The 21,916-nt window shown below is 46.6% G+C and overlaps 1 protein-coding gene across 1 annotated transcript; it reads left to right on the forward strand.

Moving 5' to 3' along the window:
- Positions 1 to 1,094: 1,094 nt before the first annotated feature.
- Positions 1,095 to 17,017, forward strand: LOC127914567 (uncharacterized). The gene is made up of 3 exons (XM_052491616.1): positions 1,095 to 1,285; positions 2,022 to 3,492; positions 16,940 to 17,017. The coding sequence occupies exons 2-3, from the start codon at positions 2,191 to 2,193 to the stop codon at positions 17,015 to 17,017; spliced, it is 1,380 nt and encodes a 459-aa protein (XP_052347576.1). The 5' UTR covers positions 1,095 to 1,285; positions 2,022 to 2,190.
- Positions 17,018 to 21,916: the final 4,899 nt, after the last annotated feature.

The raw sequence follows: 21,916 nt of genomic DNA on the forward strand, positions 1-21,916 counted from the left end.
AGTATACTTTGAGAATGTGGGTTTCTTGTCCAAGCAGTTACTCATGGCTCATGTAGCCTATCTAATTTAACAACATTCATATCAGAAGAGCAGTATGCTGCCATATCATGTCAGGAAATAGGTGCATCGGTTTAAGAATTACATCACAAATTACTCTTCTGCAGAGAACAGTCCACTTTAGGCTATGACATAACAACTTTTCATGAATTTATGCAGCAATTGTAACCCTTCTCTTAGCAGTGCTGGAAGCTCAGACTATGGTTATTTCATCTAGCATATTCAGGTCACTCTCACTGTACTGTACTGCAAGCATGCAGGAACATATAGAATTAGAACCTCAGGCTAAACGGCTGCCTCATCATTCCAAGCTCTGGGCTGAAGTGATAAGTCCACAGCACAGTGTTGTATCTGCTCCTGACACATTTGGGGTGTGTCCCAAAACACCCTATTCTCTATTCCCAAAGGGATCTGGTCAAAATGAGTGCATTATATTGAGAATAGGGTGCCATTTGGGACCCTAACCTTAGATAGCGATCGTGTTGAGTGTGCTATGTGTGCAATCAGTTCTCTCATCAGCAGAAAAGTTAATGATTTGTGCAGGGGGACGTGTGGGGGGAGGCTCTTGTGACCCATGACACAAACTGAAACTGTTCTGTGCAAACATACTTTTTTGCCTCTCTGCTTGTGCCCCTTCACCATGTTTTAACATTGATCCAGACTGTATGTACTGTTCATTTGCTAAGGATTGTGGACTTGGCTCCTTCGAGCCGAGGTATCAACTGTCAAACCTTTTTGACCTGTTCTCTTCTTCAGCCGCTCCTATTTCCGGACAAAGGCCCTCTAATGCAGGTAGCTGGTGTTGGCATTCCGGCTGGATTCCTACCTTGGAGAAGTTGCTGGGATCTGGAGGAAAAATGCATGAAAACAAAGGCAGACTCTCATTCACAGGGTTTAAAGTTCTGTGGGAAAATGTGGGCAGGACAGGAGGTGGATGGCAGTGGAATGTGAACCTTGGCATAGCTCACCAGTTACTATGACAGTGACACACACACACAGCCTTGCAGACTGATAGGGTGGAGGTCCATAGAGAGAGAGAGAAAGGCAGCTATATAATAGGGTGTGATCTTAGTCAAGAGGACAGAGCAGAGTTAGTTTTTTAACATTTAGGCCTAGACTGTCGTTTTAGATCTTCCTTTGTAGTCGTGTTTGGAGACATTCAACAAACCATCAATCTATCATGAGCCATGATTGACAGAGATTGGCCGAGGGGACTTCTGATTATGAGGTAATTTCCTCTTAACCCCAGACCAGACTGTCCTATGGGTCTTCTCAATGGTGTCCTCCTCCTAAAGATCAGGAGGCATTTTGAACATAGCGTAGCATACGAATGATCAGTCTTCTGTTGAGCTAAGTTACATTGTCTGAAGCCTTACATCGTTCTATGGTAGCCAGGCTAGTTCTACCACACATGATCACACTTGTTGAGGAGTGAGACAAGGAGAGTTCAAGGTTGAGTAAGGTTTGTTAAGGTTCTGACCTCACCTTACTCCAACTACTATGACCCTTCTCTGAGCTGTATCTGAGCGGTGGTCTGTGAAGATTAAGTGCTCCGCTCTGCTCTCAGCAGAAGAGGAGCCAGGATGCTCTCGAAAAATAGTTTTCAACTTAAGGGGATGTGAAATTAGCTGGACAGTGGCCAAATGTTGTCAAATGGCCGCTGTCACGTATATTTGAATGCTTCGGCCCCCAAAAAACCATTGCCTCTGTGAAAGTGCTGTGTCTACCATGAGAAGCCTCCTACTTCTGAGGCTGAGAAACATTGGGCTTTACCTGATGTCACACAGGAAGATTGATAAACATCCTGAATGTCATCTGTTGATAAACACCCCAGCCATTTTCAAATGAAATCTTGTTTAGAAGTTTCTCTTGTCTTAACCTGCCATCTGTTCATCTTGTTTTATGTATGTGTTGGTTGGTTCTTCTTACACACAGATATCATGATGTGCATTCTTGTCTTGCAGTTTCTGAGAGCTTCTGGCCACTGCTATATTTAACGGGCAACAGCAGGAGAGGCAGCAATGTCTGGACTATACTACTTGGGAGGAAATAGACAGGTGGGCGGTCGACCCAGGAGGAGTGCCGGAGCCCGCCTGGGATTCGCTGGAGCAGTGCGAAGAGGGGTATAGAAGAATGGAGTTGGCGAAGCAAGCACGGCGGCGCGGACGGAAGCCCGAGAGTCAGCCCCAAAAATGTATTGGGGGGAGGCACAGGGGGAGTGTGGCAGAGTCAGGAGTCAGACCTGAGCCAACTCCCCCCGTTTATCGTGAGGAGCCAAGGAGGAGCTCAGAAACAGAGCTGGTGTTGGAGGTGAGCGAAGCAGAGACTGTGAAGGAGTTAATGGGGAAATTGGAGGAGAGAGATATGAGGGAGTTGCTGGTTTGGTGCATGAGGCACGACATTCGCCCGACGGAGCGTGTCAGGGATTTAATGGCACCTGGGTCAGCTCCCCATACTCATCCTGAAGTGCGTGCTAGGGGTCTGGTGAAGACTGTGCCAGCCTCACGCACCAGGCCTCCTGTGCATCTCCCGAGCCTTGCATGTCCTGTGCCATCTCAGCACTACAGTGCTCCTAGCAGTGCTAACCGTGGCGGGTGTGGTGCTGGTCAGGCACCGTGTTATGCGGTGGTTCGCACGGTGTCCCCAGTACGCGTGCTTAGCCCGGTGCGCTACATCACAGCTTCCCACATCTGCCGGGCTAGGGTGAAGATCCATCCAGGGCGGTTGGTGCCATCCCTGCTCTCAAGATCTCCAGTACGCCTTCACGGTCCGGTCCATCCAGTGCCACCTCCACACACCAGCCCTCCGGTGGCAGCTCCCCGCACCAGGCTTCCTGTGCGTGTCCTCGGCCCAGTAGCACCAGTGCCAGCACCACACATCAGGCCTACAGTGCGTTCCGCCTGTCCAGCGCTGCCGGAGCCTTCCTCCTCTCCAGTGCTGCCGGAGTCTCCCGCCTGTCCGGCGCTGCTGCCGGAGTCTCCCGCCTGTCCGGTGCTGCTGCCGGATTCTCCCGCCTGTCCGGCGCTGCTGCCGGAGTCTCCCGCCTGTCCGGCGCTGCTGCCGGAGTCTCCCGCCTGTCCAGTGCTGCTAGAGCCTTCCTCCTCTCCAGCGCAGCCGGAGTCTCCCGCCTGTTCGGCGCTACCAGAGCTCCCGCCCGTCAGTCCAGAGGCGCCAGAGCTACTCAGTCCAGCGCTGTCAGAGCCTTCCTCTCCAGCGTTGCCGGAGCTTCCCGTCTGCCCAGCATTGCCGGAGCTTCCCGTCTGCCCAGCGCCGCCTGAGCCACCCGTCTGCCCAGCGCCGCCTGAGCCACCCGTCTGCCCAGCGCCGCCTGAGCCACCCGTCTGCCCAGCGCCCCCTGAGCCACCCGTCTGCCCAGCGCCGCCTGAGCCGCCAGTCTGCCCAGCGCCACCAGTGCCGCCAGTCTGCCAAGCGCCAGTCTGTAAGGGGCCGCCTATGCCGCCAGTCTGCAAGGGGCCGCCTGTGCCGCCAGTCAGCCAGGGGCCGCCAGTGCCGCCAGTCAGCCAGGGGCCGCCAGTGCCGCCAGTCAGCCAGGGGCCGCCAGTGCCCCTCAGCCCAGAGCCGCCAGAGCCCCTCAGCCCAGAGCTTCCGCCCCTCTGTCCAGAGCTTCCGCCCCTCTGTCCAGAGCTTCCTCCCCTCTGTCCAGAGCTTCCGCCCCTCTGTCCAGAGCTTCCGCCCCTCTGTCCCGAGCTGCCCCTCAGTCCAGTGGGGTCATTTAGAGGGGTCGCCGTGGTTAGGAGGCCACGGAAGCAGACAATAAGGCGGACTAAGACAATGGTGAGGTGGGGTCCGCGGCCCGCGGCCCGCGCCAGAGCCGCCACCGCGGACAGATGCCCACCCAGACCCTCCCCTATAGGTTAAGGTTTTGCGGCCGGAGTCAGCACCTTTGGGGGGGGTACTGTCACGTTCTGACCTTTATTTCCTTTGTTTTGTATTTATTTAGTATGGTCAGGGCGTGAGTTGGGTGGGCAGTCTATGTTTGTTTTTCTATGTTTTGGGGTATTTCTATGTTTCGGCCTAGTATGGTTCTCAATCAGAGGCAGGTGTCATTAGTTGTCTCTGATTGAGAATCATACTTAGGTAGCCTGGGTTCCACTGTGTGTTTGTGGGTGATTGTTCCTGTCTTTGTGTTTGCACCAGATGGGACTGTTTTAGGTTTTCTCACATTTGTTGTTTTTGTTAGTTATCTCATGTGTAGTGTCTTTATAAATGAAAGAACATGAATAACCACCACGCTGCATTTTGGTCCGCCTCTACTTCACCTAAAGAAAACCCTTACAATATGAAGCTGTGTTTTGCATCATATGATGCAAAATCCATCATACGCGGATGATCTCTGTATTTTGAAAGTTACATATCTTGAAAATGTGATTGCTGACAAACAAAACATGTTGGGACTATGTCAAGAATGGACTAATGAAACAAATACCGGAGTTTCCCTGTCATATAAGACTACACAACAGTCATTGGAAGTCACTTCACCAGCAGTATTGTTTTTACTATTTCCATTACACTCCTAAATAGTGCAAAACAAATATTTCTTTCTTAGAAAGGGGTTATAGAAAGAGCTTATACTCCTGGTGGGGAGTGTGTGTGGAGTGTGTGGTTGGAGAGTTCTGGATGAATTACATGGGTAAATGAAAGGAGGCCTGCTGTAACCCACAGGTCCATTCTGGGAGAGGAGACAGCCTCTGATGTGGCTTTATAACATTTCCTAAAAAGCGCAAAGCCCCCTGGGATGATACCAAAACCAGTCATCAATGGAGTGGTGTGTGTGTGAGTGTGTGTGCCTCATTGTGCTGTATTGTTCATCCTTCCTTTGATATCTGAGGATACAGTTGGCTATCTGTGGCTTCCCACACACACACACAGTATGTCCTCCAGAGCCCTAGAAGAGGCCAGGGGAGCACACCCCATCAGGCAGTTGTTTTCTCTCCTTTACACAGTGTTGTGTCTTCAGGGGTGTGGTTCATTATAGCTGAAGCCCTCTATAGAGGTCCTGCCTTGGAGGCATTTTGTGCTTTCTCACAGCTATGACATCAGTCATGCACACCCATCTGTAGCCTGGGTTGTTATCTGAGACAGCTGGTGCACTAATATCTACTTTCGGCGTGTTTGTAATTCAATTCTTACACAACCTTTGATTTTGCACCGCAAAGTGATGCAAGGACCTTTTAATATTGAGGAAATATTAATTATGTATTAGAAGTCTGTATTTCTGCAGTTTGTACAGTCAAATCCTTCTTGATTTAAGCCTTCAAATCCTCCTTTTCTGTGCCTGTGTGAGGCACATTCATTCGGCTTGAGACCCAGCCCTCTCTAGTCCAAACCTCCGCTCATCTGCAGTCTGTTATGGCGGACCGGGGGATGACATCATGCTCGTCTCGGAGAGAGCAGTTGCTGGTAATTGGCGCTCTCTACTCCACCAGCGATGCGGGCCAAACGGAACACACACGGCGGAGCCAGGCAATGCAAGTCAGATGCACTGCTGGGTTTTTCCAGAGTGGCTGACTTGACTGGGGCCACAGAGAGAGCCAGATACAAGAGGCCTCCGAGAGGGGGCTGCTCCAACTGTAAATGTCAGAAATTAATGAAGGGGCCTCAACCCAAAATTGAATCTGATATAATGCGCTTCAGGCTAGCCCAGACGTTTGATCTGATTCACAATGTGGCGCTGTCGTCGACATCGACGGGGATAGAGCTGTGCCTATTCTGGATGTTATGACATGGCAGAAAGGATTTTCATGTGTTCTTGGATGCTTTTGTGGAATCAGAGCTAGGCATACATCAATGAGTGCACAGTTACCCACACAGCTTTCCATTAAAGTTGCATTGGAGCTCTGTACCTCTGTAGATCTCTCTGGTCAATAGGCCTAGAATGGTAAAAGCAACACTCTGTATTGTCGTTTCAAAGCGGCTGCAAACATCTTAATGTCATGCAGGGAGCTTGTTTTTGTATCTTTTTAATAATACAAAGGTCCACGAGGCATTCATTCACCGCTTATTCTGAAACCCTTAGTGCATGTTTGGTGATGGTAGGGAGATTACACATCTGGAAATAAGATTAGGCATTTGTTCACGGTTTAGATGTGTGTCTTGGGGACGCAAATTACACCAGTGGGACAATAACATGCAGCCATTTTTTTGTGGCAATGTGAGCTGAGGCGAATTGGCTACAGTGAATATGTGAAAAAAGCATGCTTTTGCCCTCTTTTTGGCCAGCCATCCACCTCTGTCTTGCAAAGGATCCTATTTGTTTGTACAGAGAGCTTTCACCATGTTTCCTGCTATGTGGTTGTTGAAGGAAACACCAGAGGCGAGGCATGTTGATTCTGTGATATTGTTGTTTGTGGAAATGTTGCATAAGCTTCCTCCTCATCTTTGTTGTTATCTGGAGATGTTGTGAGAACATGTTCGCTGCAGTTGGCACGTTTGGGAAAACCCCTAGAGTATGACAAACAAGTGAGGGCAGAGCTGAGCGTGTTGGCACGTGCCCGTCTCCCGCCTTCTCAGCCACGTTTGAGAGCGCTGGTGCCCCATATATTTATGCGAGATAGTCTGGGTGGTGAATGGAGGGCAGGGCGAGAGGCTCAGCGTGCCTCGCAGGTGGTGAGAAGAGATCACCACAGTTCCTGTGAAGAACAAAGTGCAACTCTGTGTGTCTGTGGGTGAAGAGCAGAGCATGCAGAACTGTCAGAGGAAGTGCCCGTGCAGACTTACCAGCGTTGGGCAGATGACTCACTGACAATCAAAATGAGATGTGTAGAGTGGTTGTTGCAATAGCCAGGCCTTGAATTTGTTAATGCATCATATAAGTGGGTATCTTAGGCAAGATAGTGCTGTAATTTCTTTGTCTTTGCAGTCCCCACATATTTAATTAATTTCCATTAAAGTGAAGAAATCTTTGAATCACACTTAATGTAAGATACAAATGTATTATTTTATTTTTAATTTTTTAATTTGATTTATTTCACCTTTATTTAACCAGGTATGCTAGTTGAGAACAAATTCTCATTTACAACTGCCACCTGGCCAAGATAAAGCATAGCAGTGTGAACAGACAACACAGAGTTACACATGGAGTAAACAATTAACAAGTCAATAACACAGTAGGAAAAAAAGAAAAAAAAGAAAAAAAAGAGAGTCTATATACACATTGTGTGCAAAAGGCATGAGGAGGTAGGCAAATAATTACAATTTTGCAGATTAACACTGGAGTGATAAATGATCAGATGGTCATGTACAGGTAGAGATATTGGTGTGCAAAAGAGGAGAAAAGTAAATAAATATAAACAGTATGGGGATGAGGTAGGTAAATTGGGTGGGCTATTTACCGATAGACTATGTTAGCTGCTCAGATAGCAGATGTTTGAAGTTGGTGAGGGAGATAAAAGTCTCCAACTTCAGCGATTTTTGCAATTCGTTCCAGTCACAGGCAGCAGAGAACTGGAACAAAAGGCGGCCAAATGAGGTGTTGGCTTTAGGGATGATCAGTGAGATACACCTGCTGGAGCGCGTGCTATGGGTGGGTGTTGCCATCGTGACCAGTGAACTGAGATAAGGCGGAGCTTTACCTAGCATGGACTTGTAGATGATCTGGAGCCAGTAGGTCTGTCGACGAATATGTAGCGTGAATTTAAGCTATTCCTGGTTATAATTTATTCTCTGTGGACTGTGTTGGGAAATGGTTGCTAGTTTTAGTTTGGCTGGTGTACGCCATTACAGTGATGATTTAGCCTCCTGACTTCCTGTGACAAGTCATCTTAGGACAGGAAGTGCAGCTTGTGAAGGATGACCCAGCTAGCTCCAGTCAAAGCCTATCTCATGACACTGCCCATTGGCTTGACTGTGAGAAAATATGTTTCCAATACGGCTGAAGCATCTTTCCTTTTCTTCTACAGTAACTCACTGCCGAGGCATATTTTCCAGCACACCCTCTCCCAACTGGTGAGCTAGCTGTCGAGGCAGCAACAGCGCCTGAGGGAGGAAATTATTGTAGCATATGGGAATGCGTTATCACTCCTCATTCCCCCAGTAGATCCCTCATGCTTCATACTGTACGCCACACATGTGAAGAAACACATGTTGCGGCTCTGACCGAATGACATGTTTTCTATCTGTCCCCCCATTTGATGTGAATTGTTCTAAGGTCATGTATATTGAAATGTATTTGCCAAATGTCATGTTGGTTCTTGTTGTTAGCCGGCACACAGTGGAAAGTGGCTGTATCATGTTCCCCTTGTATGTACCACTCTCTTGAGGAAGCAGACACAGCTGGGTAGTTATAGCTCTGTTGTTCTTCTTCTCATTTTAACAGTCAGATTGAAAGCAGGACACAGTGTACACTGTCATAGCCTGTTTGTCCACTTATATGGCTGCCTGTATGTCTGTCTGCTTACCGGTAGGTGCATTGTCACCTGACTTCCTTTGCTTGTGTCATGTTGACTTGACCTCTTAAATGCACTGTAGTGCAGCATGGAAGAATGGGTCATGTTGTTCAATGCAACTTCCTACCTAAAGCTGCAGCAGCCCCCCAACTCTGTGTTTGTGGGAACTGTGAAAATCCACAGGACCTTCATAGGCACCCTAGTGTGTACCTACTGGGCACAGATGTCATTTCAACATCTACTTTTGATTTACATTTGGTTGAGTTGTCAACGAACAGGAATTCAATGTGAAATGAACAAAGAATGTCACCATGTCATTGGCATATTTTCCAGCACACCCTCTCCCAACTGGTGAGCTAGCTGTTGAGGCAGCAACAGTGCCTGAGGGAGGAAATTATTGTAGCATATGGGAATGCGTTATCACTCCTCTTTCCCCCAGTAGATCCCTCATGCTTCATACTGTACCCAACACTTGGTAGAACCTTATCAGTTAGATGTGAAGAAACACATGTTGCGACTCTGACCGAATGACATGTTTTCTTTCTGTCCAACCTCTTGATTTGAATTGTTCCTGATGTGTAGTATCAGCCAATGTCTATTTATTTTCTTTCTTTAAAAACAACAACTATTTTCTACATTGTAGAATAACAGTGAAGACATTAAAACTATGAAATAACACATGGAATCATGTAGTAACCAAAAAAGTGCTAAACAAATCAACATATATTTTATATTTGAGATTCTTCAAAGTCGCCACCCTTTGCCTTTGTGACAGCTTTACACACTGTTGACATTCTCTCAACCAGCTTTGTGAGGTAGTCACCTGGAATACATTTCAATTAACAAGTGTGCCTTGTTAAAAGTTCATTTGTGGAATTTCTTCTTCCTTCTTAATTCGTTGTGTTGTGTTGTGACAAGGTATGAGTGGTATACAGAAGATAGCCCTATTTGGTAAAAGACCAAGTCCATATTATGTCAAGAACAGCTCAAATAAGCAAATAGAAATGACAGTCCATCATTACTTTAAGACATGAAGGTCAGTCAATGTGGAACATTTCAAGAAAGTTTTTTAAAGTGCAGTCACAAAAACCATCAAGCGCTATGATGAAACTGGCTCTTATGAGGACCACCAGAGGAAAGGAAGACCCAGAGTTACCTCTGCTGCAGAGGATCAGTTTGTTAGTGTTACCAGCATCAGAAATTGGAGCCCAAATAAATGCTTCACAGATTTCAAGTAACAGACACATCTCAACATCAACTGTTCAGAGGAGAGTGTGAATCAGGCCTTCGTGGTCTAATTGCTGCAAAGAAACCACTACTAAAAGGGCTGAGTCACTGGCTTACTGGGGCTCTCTCATGCCGTCCCTGGAAGGGGTGCGTCACCTGAGTGGGTTGATTCACTGATGTGGTCATCCTGTCTGGGTTGGCGCCCCCCCCTTGGGTTGTGCCATGGCAGATATCTTTGTGGGCTATACTCAGCCTTGTCTCAGGATGGTAAGTTGGTGGTTGAAGATATCCCTCTAGTGGTGTGGGGACTGTGCTTTGGCAAAGTGGGTGGGGTTATATCCTTCCTGTTTGGCCCTGTCCGGGGGTGTCCTCGGATGGGGCCACAGTGTCTCCTGACCCCTCCTGTCTCAGCCTCCAGTATTTATGCTGCAGTAGTTTATGTGTCGGGGGGCTAGGGTCAGTGGGTTATATCTGGAGTACTTCTCCTGTCCTATTCGGTGTCCTGTGTGAATCTAAGTGTGCGTTCTCTAATTCTCTCCTTCTCTCTTTCTTTCTCTCGGAGGAGGACCTGAGCCCTAGGACCATGCCCCAGGACTACCTGACATGATGACTCCTTGCTGTCCCCAGTCCACCTGGCCGTGCTGCTGCTCCAGTTTCAACTGTTCTGCCTTATTATTATTCGAACATGCTGGTCATTTATGAACATTTGAACATCTTGGCCATGTTCTGTAATAATCTTCACCCGGCACAGCCAGAAGAGGACTGGCCACCCCACATAGCCTGCTTCCTCTCTAGGTTTCTTCCTAGGTTTTGGCCTTTCTAGGGAGTTTTTCCTAGCCACCGTGCTTCTACACCTGCATTGCTTGCTGTTTGGGGTTTTAGGCTGGGTTTCTGTACAGCACTTTGAGATATCAGCTGATGTACGAAGGGCTATATAAATAAATTTGATTTGATTTGATTTAAAGGACACCAATAATAAGAAGAGACTTGCTTCGACCAAGAAACACGAGCAATGGACATTAGACCATGGATATCTGTCCTTTGGTCTGATGAGTCCAACTTCGAGATTTTTGGTTCCAACTGCCGTGTCTTTGTGAGACACAGAGTAGGTGAACGGATGATATCTGCATGTGTGGGTAGTGTGTAGGAGGTGTGGGTGTGGAGTTGGTTTGCAGGTGACACTCTGGGATTTATTTAGAATTCAAGGCACACTTAACCAGCATGGCTACCACAGCATTCTGCAGAGATACTCCCTCAAAACCTGGTTTGCGCTAAGTGGGACTATTATTTGTTTTTCAACAAGACAATGACCCAACACACCTCCAGGCTGTGTAAGGGCTATTAAACCAAGACAGAGTGTGATGGAGTGCTGCAGTAGATAACCTGGCCCACAAAATCATCCGTCCTCAACCCAATTGAAATGGTTTGGGATGAAGGAAAATACGCCAACAAGTGCTCAGCATATGTGGGAACTCCTTCAAGACTGTTGGAAAGGCATTCCAAGTGAAGCTGTTTGAGAAAATGCCAAGAGTGTGCAAAGCTGTGTGTGCAAAGAATCTCACATCTCAAATATATTTTGATTTGTTTAACACTTTTTTGTGTTAAATCCACAGGACCTTCATAGGCACCCTAGTGTGTACCTACTGGGCTTAAGGATAGGAATGATGATGGTGTCTAAGAATCGTTGACAGACATGTTCTCCACATGATTCCATATGTGTTATTTCATAGTTGTGATGTATTCTCTATTGTTCTACAATGTAGAAAAGAGTAAAAATAAAGAAAAACCCTTGCATGAGTAGGTGTGTCCAAACTTTTGACTGGTACTGTATATTGAAATGCATTTGCCAAATGTCATGTTGGTTCTTGTTGTTAGCCGGCACACAGTGGAAAGTGGCTGTATCATGTTCCCCTTGTATGTACCACTGTCTTGAGGAAGCAGACACAGCTAGGTAGTGATACCTCTGTTGTTCTTTCCTTTTTAACAGATTGCAAGCAGGTCACAGTGTAGACTAATAGCCTGTTTGTTTTGAGGAACTGGGAATCTCCACAGGACCCCATATTCACACTAGTGTGTACTCACTGGGCACAGACATCATCAGACATCATTTCAACGTCTAGTTTTGATTGAGTTGTCAACTAATGTGAATTTAACATGAAATCAACAAAAATGTTAGTTTTTCGAGACCAATCGGTTTTCCATGTTGATTCAATGTCATCACATTTCAGTTGTTGTTTTTTTATGATGTGGAAACAACGTTAATTCAACCAGTTTTTATCCCAGTGGGTATACCCTGGGCCTACAAACACACACTCAGTTTACACACCCAGGAGTAGTGGTCTCATAATGAATGACTACCATTACAGCAAAGGACATGGAGAAAAGAGCCACACCTTCAATGCTCTGTCATGTCTACAAACATCTCAGTTTGGATAATCACTCCTCCCACACTGTGCATTGCAGAGATTCCTGAAAATCTTTGGTCTCTTTACCAAGACTTAAATTTGATTAGTTTGAAATGAAAATGTCCTGTTGCATTGTGGTCAGTTTCATTGCTCAAAGTTTTATCCAGTTGCTCAGTTTTGTGCGTTGTGCAAGATAGAATAAGTCCTCCGTTATTTTTCCCCATTGAAAGTCCTCCTCCCCCTTGGGAGTATTTATGTATACCAGGGCTAACCATAAAGAGAGCCTCCCTTAGCCTTAATTTCCTCATTGACAGTGGGAATCCTGACCAAGGGCCTGAGCTCCAGCACAGCCATCACTCCAACCATAACACATGCCTCACTACTTCCTGTTATGGATGCTTACATAAGGCTTGGAAACACAGACATCCAAGGTCGTCCAATTCCAAAAACAGCCAGGACACCTTCTCTGTATTTGGCATCAATGAAAGTTCCAATAGGGTTATTATTCTGTAACCCAACCTTGCTTTTTTCTTATCAAGATATGCCCCAGATGATAGAATTACAGTATGTGCATCACTGTGTGTAAATTGATGACGGCAGGTGGATAAAGCAAGATTTGTGATTATGATTTGTTTACATGGCTTTAGTCTGACGTAGAATAATGGAAAAATTCAGCTTCCAGCAGAAGAAAGTTTGTTTTTTAAACATTGGATATGTCACATTCATCATTCCTAGAAATGAAAAGGCTACAACGATCTGAGTGCACTGTATGTCTGATGGATTTGATAGATGGGCACCATCCAACAGTGTGCTATGTAGGTCAGTGTGATGGCCTGATGGGCCGTTTTCCCAGTCCGGAAGACCACGGAGGATCCGAAGCGATGGGGGCCAAAACTGGACGAGTGATCCCCAGGGATGTGGCCTTGGTCCTGGGAAATGGTGGCCCAGGGTGAGCCTGGAGCATCGCGGCAAAGCCTCGGCAGCACTGTGAACCTCGCTTTCTCCTCTCACACAAGTGGACCGGCTGGTGTGGGGCTTGACATTGGAATAATAATGTTTAAGGGGAAAAATACTCTGGGCCTCTATTCTTCTTCCCAGAGTTTTGGTGGGAAGAATCGATGACTTCCTCTCATTTGACCTCAGGGACGAGGGAGGGATATGTCTCTTCAGAGGTGTATCTGGTTTTAAAATACCCAATAGCGCGATCTGAATAGTCCTTGTGGGAATTTTGTAGTCTGATTGTATATCACTTGATTCTCAAAATGTTGAAATAAGGCTTGTGTGTGTGACATGTTGTATGTATAATATACCTGCTACTCTCTTGAGTGGTCTCTTCATAATGGCATAGTCAAAACCCTGCTCTCTGATTGGCCCCAACCTTTATTAGGACATTATGATATCATAATAACATTTCTTTCTGATTGGCCACTTCATAATGACATCATACCCCTGCTCTCTGATTGGTTCCTCATTATGACATCATCATAACCCTGCTCTCTGATTAGTCCATCATAAGAACATGATATTATGAAAGGACAAATCAGAGAGCAGGGTTATGACAATGTCATTATGATGCACTAATCAGAAAGCAGAGTTATGATGATGTAATAATAAGGGGTCAATTTTACATTATACACATTGTCTTATACTGTGGGGTTGTTGAATACTCTTTTCTGATGGGCTGGATGTCACGTTCTGACCATAGTTCTTTTGTGTTTTCTTTGTTTTAGTGTTGGTCAGGACGTGAGCTGAGTGGGCATTCTATGTTGTGTGTCTAGTTTTCCCGTTTCTATGTTTGGCCTGATATGGTTCTCAATCAGAGGCAGCTGTTAGTCATTGACTCTGATTGGGAACCATATTTAGGTAGCCTGTTTTGTGTTGGGTTTTGTGGGTGGCTGTCTTCTGTCTTTGTGTGTCTACACCAGAAAGAACTGTTTTGTTTTTTTCACATTTGTTGTTTTGTATTTTGTAGTGTTCACGTTTATCGTCTTTATTAAACATGATGAACACTAACCACGCTGCGCTTTGGTCCTCTCCTTCGTCCATAGAAGAAAACCATTACACTGGAAGGGTATTCGAGAGCTTGCATTATTTCCTTAGAACTCGGTATTAGCACGGTAGAATTCAATGGCTATAGTTCATATATGTTTTATGTTTGTGCTGCTTTTGAAAGTAAAAGTCGAATTGAAAATATTATTGGCATTGTTGAATTCGATTTTCATAATAGCAAGCTAGCACTGATGGTTTGGTTAGCTAGACTAGCAAGTCTGTTTGTTTGGTTACCAAGAAAACTACTGTAGCTATTTAGTAAACTTGCTTTCTACTTCAGTGGATGTTTAACACATTTCTATCTGCAAATGGACACATTTCTAGAGGCGAATGTGTTAAATTATAGCCATGGTATAAAAGCGATAATCAACTTGAAACAATGCAACTCCGTGGAGGGTCAGTTCCACTCCGCTAGCACGATGTGGAACACACCATCCATGGAGTTAATTATATTCTATAATATGCATAGCCTCTCGTTGATTATCCCTTACAGAACCATGCTCTCTGATTGTTTGTTCATAATGACATCATAACCCTGCTTTATGATTGGTCCCTTCATAATGCCATCATCATCAGCCTGCTCTGATACACCTCCCATTTCTTGGGTGTCTCTAACTTTGTATGTGACAACACCAGTATCAGGTTCTATTAGTTTCTTATCCAGGTTTGTATTTCAACTGGTTTTCACTGTGGAGAAAGAAAGTGCTTATTGCCCTCTTGCTAAATAAAGATCCAGCCTGTCGAACTGAATTTAGGCTCTCAAAGTAATGTGTCATGGGAAAAAAGACATGGGAAAACAGTGACCATACTTCTGAATGGACGGACAGGGAATTATGGGAGAACAATTAAACATATTTTCAGTGTAATTTGGAGGAGGATGAACAGAGAAGGAGAAAAAAGACATGACTTATCACAACACCAATCAACACTTGCTCCAATCCATTCATGGATCTCATATTTCTCCAATTGAGTTTTGAGATTAGATGATTGCAGTGTGCAGTATGTGAAATTCTTTGGCTTGGTCCAAAGGAATGCCCTGGTGGGTACAGAGCACTGACATACCAGCCTGATGGACCACGCTCTGATCCCAGGCAGACCACCGCAATACTGGTCCCACCCTGGTCAAGTCAGCCTCCTCTGCCTCCCTGGTCCTCCACGCCAGGAGAGAAATCACAGGATCAAATCCAGGCCGTGTCCCAAGGGATGGGGGGTAGCATGGGGAATGGTCACTGCCGGTCACACCGACCTCACCACTCTAATTCATATTATGGCATTTCCTGCAGATAAGGTGATAAGGCTGGAATGCCTGGTGCTTATCTCAGATCTTCTCTAGGCTATTTGGAATGTAAGATTATGCAATCTTGTTGGGATTTTTTTTAAATTACCATCGTAATGTGAGACTTTGTTTGTTTGCTTTGTTAATTGCCGGTCTCTGCTGCTGGACTGGTTTGTGGTGAGCGGTTTGGGACCGTAGTGGCCACAGCCATCTCTGGGCGATAGGCCATACCGCCCCCACCCTATGGTCCCTGAGTGCGCTAACCAAGCCTGTGCTACAAGATTGTACTTGACCCAGCCAAGGTTCCTAGAATGGCTTTTCACTTTGAGAGAAATATGTTGGGAAATCAGTCAGAAAGACTTACTGTACCTCACAGACATGGATGGCTTTTTCCCTTTGAATTGCTTGAAGCCCAGCAGTGTCCCCAGGATACTGCTGTGTTTGAGGATAACACTGTGCTTGCTCCAGACTCTGGGTTCAAATACTATATGACGTTTTTCAAATTTGTTGGGCGTTTGCTTTAGCTTTGCTGGAGTGCCAGGTGAGCGGGGTTTGCACTTTTGGGGATTTTTCTATTGGTCAAGTAAGCCAGGCAAGCTCAATCAAGCACAGATAAAGTATTTGAAATATTGTAATTATTTCAACCCTGGTCTGGCTGGATGGAATCCAAGTCCCACTTTGGGCTGCATGATGACTTCCATCGTCCTGTTGAATGGCTGAGTCTGGCGACTCTGGAGCTCTCTCACCCTGCATCCTCCCTCAATCTAATCAAGCAATGAGGCCAATAAGGTGAATTAAGATGTGAGCTGAGATGGCTATTCTCTCACAGAGTTCTCTTTGTGCCTGGTATAGGAATATAAGGCCCATGGTTAGCATGCATCACACACAGGAAAGGAACAGGGCCCCCAGAGCAGACCCAGGAGTCTACCCTCCACTGCTAGTGATTTATAGGGAGTCGAATCACCTTGCTATAGCAGTTTTCAAAGCACTTTCTTCAGCCATGCGAGCTATGGCCCCATTTCCTCCTTTCTCTCTGGAGGGAAATGTAAGTGTGCTGGGGAGGAAATGTTGCAAAGATGGAGGGAAGTCACAGAGACAAAGAAAGCAATGTTATTTGTAGACAAGTGGGGCCAGCGCTTTAAAATAAACTTCTCTGAAAATGTTTTACTGGAAACTGCTCGCCACTGATTAACACACCATGTTTTCAACAGGCTACAGAACAACAGCAATCATCAGTTTGTACAGAACTTTTGTTTGGGATGAGGATACTGTATCGCACCAGCCACTCTGTTGGTCTATCTGCCCCCTGGGCCTGTCTTCCTGTTGGACATCCTGACCCTGATGAATCAGCCTTTAAAGAGGATGCTGGTGGTCGCAAGGACACACCCCCTCAGCCCAGCACAACCAAATACAGCATCCTCCCCATTCAGAAAGCACCAGCCGACGCTGCTGCTGACAGGAGCTCCCTCACCGGAATCTTTTTTGTTTGTGTTCTCCCTTCCCCTGATCTTTGACCGCAGAGACCCGGTCCACTTGTGACAGGCAGCCCACTGCCTATTGGCTCCCACTCAGACCGCTTCCCTTCTTCACTGCCTTGAGATGTCTGTGATGTGAGGAGAGGAGAGCCAACCGGAGGGCGAGGAAGGGAACTGACTCAGTGGAGGCTGATGAGGGGAGGATGGCTCATAATAATGGCTGGAATGGAGCGAATGGAATGGCATCAAACTCATGGAAACTGTGTTTGATTTAGTTGACACCGTTGCACTAATTCTACTCCAGCCATTACCACAAGCCCGTCCTCCCCAATTTGGGTGCCACCAACCTCCTGTGAACTGACTGTAGAGCTGACAGACTGAGCAGCACGGGAGGGGGGAGGCTCAGCCTCAGGCTGGTTAGTTACATAACGCAGAATCCCTCTACCAAGTAGGGCATTCACAGAAGCTACTTCACTCTCTCATAGCCTACACACTGTATGAACAGGTTGACATACAAAGACCCCGTCTCAGGCTGGGCAGAGTGCGCTCCTCCAGGCGTCAGAGCATGAGTTTTGTTCTCTGTTCAGAGGAGAGGAGGGGATGTGATCTCACCCAGTAAAAATCCAACCTATTTTACTAGCTGCTCATGACTTAATTCAAGCTCCCCTCTTCCTCCTTTTGCACCCTCTCTCTTTTTTATATTTTACTAGGCAAGTCAGTTAAGAACACATTCTTATTCACAATGACTGCCTAGGAACAGTGGGTTAACTGCCGTGTTCAGGGGCAGAATAACAGATTTGTACCTTGTCAGCTCGGGGATTCGATCTAGCACCCTTTCGGTTACTGGCCCAATGCTCTAACCACAAGGCTACCTGCCTCCCAACTCACTCCTGAGTGTATGGAAGGGAGAGAGTAGGCTAATGTTCTCGAAGCGATGCTGTTTACAAGATAGAGACACAAGCTGATGGACGTCAGAGAGAGAGAGCTAGAGGGAGAGAGAAATAGAGGGATAGTTGTATATAGGAGGGGCTGAGAGAAGGTTGGATAGAGCCACTGACTCAGGTCTGTGTTCAAGACCAAAGACAAACACAGAACTGCTTACTGTCTCAACGTTGTCTTCTTAAATGTTGCCATTGGGTTTTGTATAAGAGCTTTCAGTTTCACTGAGAATCTCTCAATGCACAATGTGGGAAACACCCCTCCTTTTCCTGTTCTGAATGTATAGTTCTTTCCATTCATTTCTCTCTAGCTCGTCTGAGACTAAATTGAACTCTTTATGCATGTCTGCATAGACTACGTCTGTGTGTCTGTCTATGTAAATATTTTATTATCTTCCCTCAGTCTTCAACAGGACTCAAATTGAAAGGAATGACTTAGGCTGCAGTCAGGCCAACGCACATGCCTTTTGCTCTCTATGGTTTTTATTCTGTGCCAGGTCAGCTTTTCCGCATTGGCTCCAAGTTCCACTCTACAGCTCTGAGAGAGATGCTTACCCGCATTGGCTCCAAGTTCGACTCTACAGCTCTGAGAGAGGTTCTTACCCTCATTTGCTTCCAGTACCAAACTACAGCACTGAGAGAGGTTCTTACCCTCATTCTTCCAGTACCATTCTACAGCACTGAGAGAGGTTCTTACCCTCATTGGCTTCCAGTACCACTCTACAGCACTGAGAGAGGTTCTTACTCTCATTGGCTTCCAGTACCACTCTACAGCACTGAGAGAGGTTCTTACCCTCATTGGTTTCCAGAACCACTCTACAGCTCTGAGAGAGGTTCTTACCCTCATTGGCTTCCAGAACCACTCTACAGCTCTGAGAGCGGTTCTTACCGCATTGGCTCCAAGTTCCACTCTACAGCTCTGAGAGAGATTCTTACCGCATTGGCTCCAAGTTCCACTCTACAGCTCTGAGAGAGATTCTTACTGCATTGGCTCCAAGTTCCACTCTACAGCTCTGAGAGAGATTCTTACCCGCATTGGCTCCAAGTTCCACTCTACAGCTATGAGAGAGGTTCTTACTGCATTGGCTCCAAGTTCCACTCTACAGCTCTGAGAGAGATTCTTACTGCATTGGCTTCAAGTTCCACTCTACAGCTATGAGAGAGGTTCTTACCGCATTGGCTTCCAGTATCACTCTACAGCACTGAGAGGTTCTTACCCTCATTGGCTTCCAGTACCACTCTACAGCACTGAGAGAGGTTCTTACCCTCATTGGCTTCCAGTACCAAACTACAGCACTGAGAGGTTCTTACCCTCATTGGCTTCCAGTACCATTCTACAGCACTGAGAGAGGTTCTTACCCTCATTGGCTTCCAGTACCACTCTACAGCACTGAGAGAGGTTCTTACTCTCATTGGCTTCCAGTACCACTCTACAGCACTGAGAGAGGTTCTTACCCTCATTGGTTTCCAGAACCACTCTACAGCTCTGAGAGAGGTTCTTACCCTCATTGGCTTCCAGAACCACTCTACAGCTCTGAGAGCGGTTCTTACCGCATTGGCTCCAAGTTCCACTCTACAGCTCTGAGAGAGATTCTTACCGCATTGGCTCCAAGTTCCACTCTACAGCACTGAGAGAGGTTCTTACCGCATTGGCTCCAAGTTCCACTCTACAGCTCTGAGAGAGATTCTTACCCGCATTGGCTCCAAGTTCCACTCTACAGCTCTGAGAGAGATTCTTACTGCATTGGCTCCAAGTTCGACTCTACAGCTCTGAGAGAGATTCTTACCCGCATTGGCTTCAAGTTCCACTCTACAGCTATGAGAGAGGTTCTTACCGCATTGGCTTCCAGTATCACTCTACAGCACTGAGAGGTTCTTACCCTCATTGGCTTCCAGTACCACTCTACAGCACTGAGAGAGGTTCTTACCCTCATTGGCTTCCAGTACCAAACTACAGCACTGAGAGAGGTTCTTACCCTCATTGGCTTCCAGTACCATTCTACAGCACTGAGAGAGGTTCTTACCCTCATTGGCTTCCAGTACCACTCTACAGCACTGAGAGAGGTTCTTACTCTCATTGGCTTCCAGTACCACTCTACAGCACTGAGAGAGGTTCTTACCCTCATTGGTTTCCAGAACCACTCTACAGCTCTGAGAGAGGTTCTTACCCTCATTGGCTTCCAGAACCACTCTACAGCTCTGAGAGCGGTTCTTACCGCATTGGCTCCAAGTTCCACTCTACAGCTCTGAGAGAGATTCTTACCGCATTGTCTCCAAGTTCCACTCTACAGCACTGAGAGAGGTTCTTACCGTATTGGCTCCAAGTTCCACTCTACAGCTCTGAGAGAGGTTCTTACCCGCATTGGCTCCAAGTTCCACTCTACAGCTCTGAGAGAGATTCTTACTGCATTGGCTCCAAGTTCCACTCTACAGCTCTGAGAGAGATTCTTACCCGCATTGGCTACAAGTTCCACTCTACAGCTATGAGAGAGGTTCTTACCGCATTGGCTTCCAGTATCACTCTACAGCACTGAGAGAGGTTCTTACCCTCATTGGCTTCCAGTACCACTCTACAGCACTGAGAGAGGCTCTTACCCTCATTGGCTTCCAGTACCATTCTACAGCACTGAGAGAGGTTCTTACCCTCATTGGTTTCCAGAACCACTCTACAGCACTGAGAGAGGTTCTTACCCTCATTGGCTTCCAGTACCACTCTACAGCACTGAGAGAGGTTCTTACCCTCATTGGTTTCCAGAACCACTCTACAGCTCTGAGAGAGGTTCTTACCCTCATTGGCTTCCAGAACCACTCTACAGCTCTGAGAGCGGTTCTTACCGCATTGGCTCCAAGTTCCACTCTACAGCTCTGAGAGAGATTCTTACCGCATTGTCTCCAAGTTCCACTCTACAGCACTGAGAGAGGTTCTTACCGTATTGGCTCCAAGTTCCACTCTACAGCTCTGAGAGAGATGCTTACCCGCATTGGCTCCAAGTTCGACTCTACAGCTCTGAGAGAGATTCTTACTGCATTGGCTCCAAGTTCCACTCTACAGTTATGAGAGAGGTTCTTACCGCATTGGCTTCCAGTACAACTCTACAGCACTGAGAGAGGTTCTTACCCTCATTTGCTTCCAGTACCAAACTACAGCACTGAGAGAGGTTCTTACCCTCATTGGCTTCCAGTACCATTCTACAGCACTGAGAGAGGTTCTTACCCTCATTGGCTTCCAGTACCACTCTACAGCACTGAGAGAGGTTCTTACTCTCATTGGCTTCCAGTACCACTCTACAGCACTGAGAGAGGTTCTTACCCTCATTGGTTTCCAGAACCACTCTACAGCTCTGAGAGAGGTTCTTACCCTCATTGGCTTCAGAACCACTCTACAGCTCTGAGAGCGGTTCTTACCGCATTGGCTCCAAGTTCCACTCTACAGCTCTGAGAGAGATTCTTACCGCATTGGCTCCAAGTTCCACTCTACAGCACTGAGAGAGGTTCTTACCGTATTGGCTCCAAGTTCCACTCTACAGCTCTGAGAGAGATTCTTACCCGCATTGGCTCCAAGTTCCACTCTACAGCTCTGAGAGAGATTCTTACTGCATTGGCTCCAAGTTCCACTCTACAGCTCTGAGAGAGATTCTTACCCGCATTGGCTTCAAGTTCCACTCTACAGCTATGAGAGAGGTTCTTACCGCATTGGCTTCCAGTATCACTCTACAGCACTGAGAGAGGTTCTTACCCTCATTGGCTTCCAGTACCACTCTACAGCACTGAGAGAGGTTCTTACCCTCATTGGCTTCCAGTACCAAACTACAGCACTGAGAGAGGTTCTTACCCTCATTGGCTTCCAGTACCATTCTACAGCACTGAGAGAGGTTCTTACCCTCATTGGCTTCCAGTACCACTCTACAGCACTGAGAGAGGTTCTTACTCTCATTGGCTTCCAGTACCACTCTACAGCACTGAGAGAGGTTCTTACCCTCATTGGTTTCCAGAACCACTCTACTGCTCTGAGAGAGGTTCTTACCCTCATTGGCTTCCAGAACCACTCTACAGCTCTGAGAGCGGTTCTTACCGCATTGGCTCC

This window comes from Oncorhynchus keta, chromosome 33 (genome assembly GCF_023373465.1).
Source record: "Oncorhynchus keta strain PuntledgeMale-10-30-2019 chromosome 33, Oket_V2, whole genome shotgun sequence".
In the NCBI taxonomy this organism is placed as follows: domain Eukaryota; kingdom Metazoa; phylum Chordata; class Actinopteri; order Salmoniformes; family Salmonidae; genus Oncorhynchus; species Oncorhynchus keta.

Coding starts and splice junctions, on each gene's coding strand:
- LOC127914567 (XM_052491616.1), top strand. CDS start 2,191: ATGGAGTTGGCGAAGCAAGCACGGCGGCGCGGACGGAAGCCCGAGAGT. Junction 3,493..16,939: donor CGCCAGTCTGCCAAGCGCCA/GTCTGTAAGGGG, acceptor CTTTGACCGCAG/AGACCCGGTCCACTTGTGAC.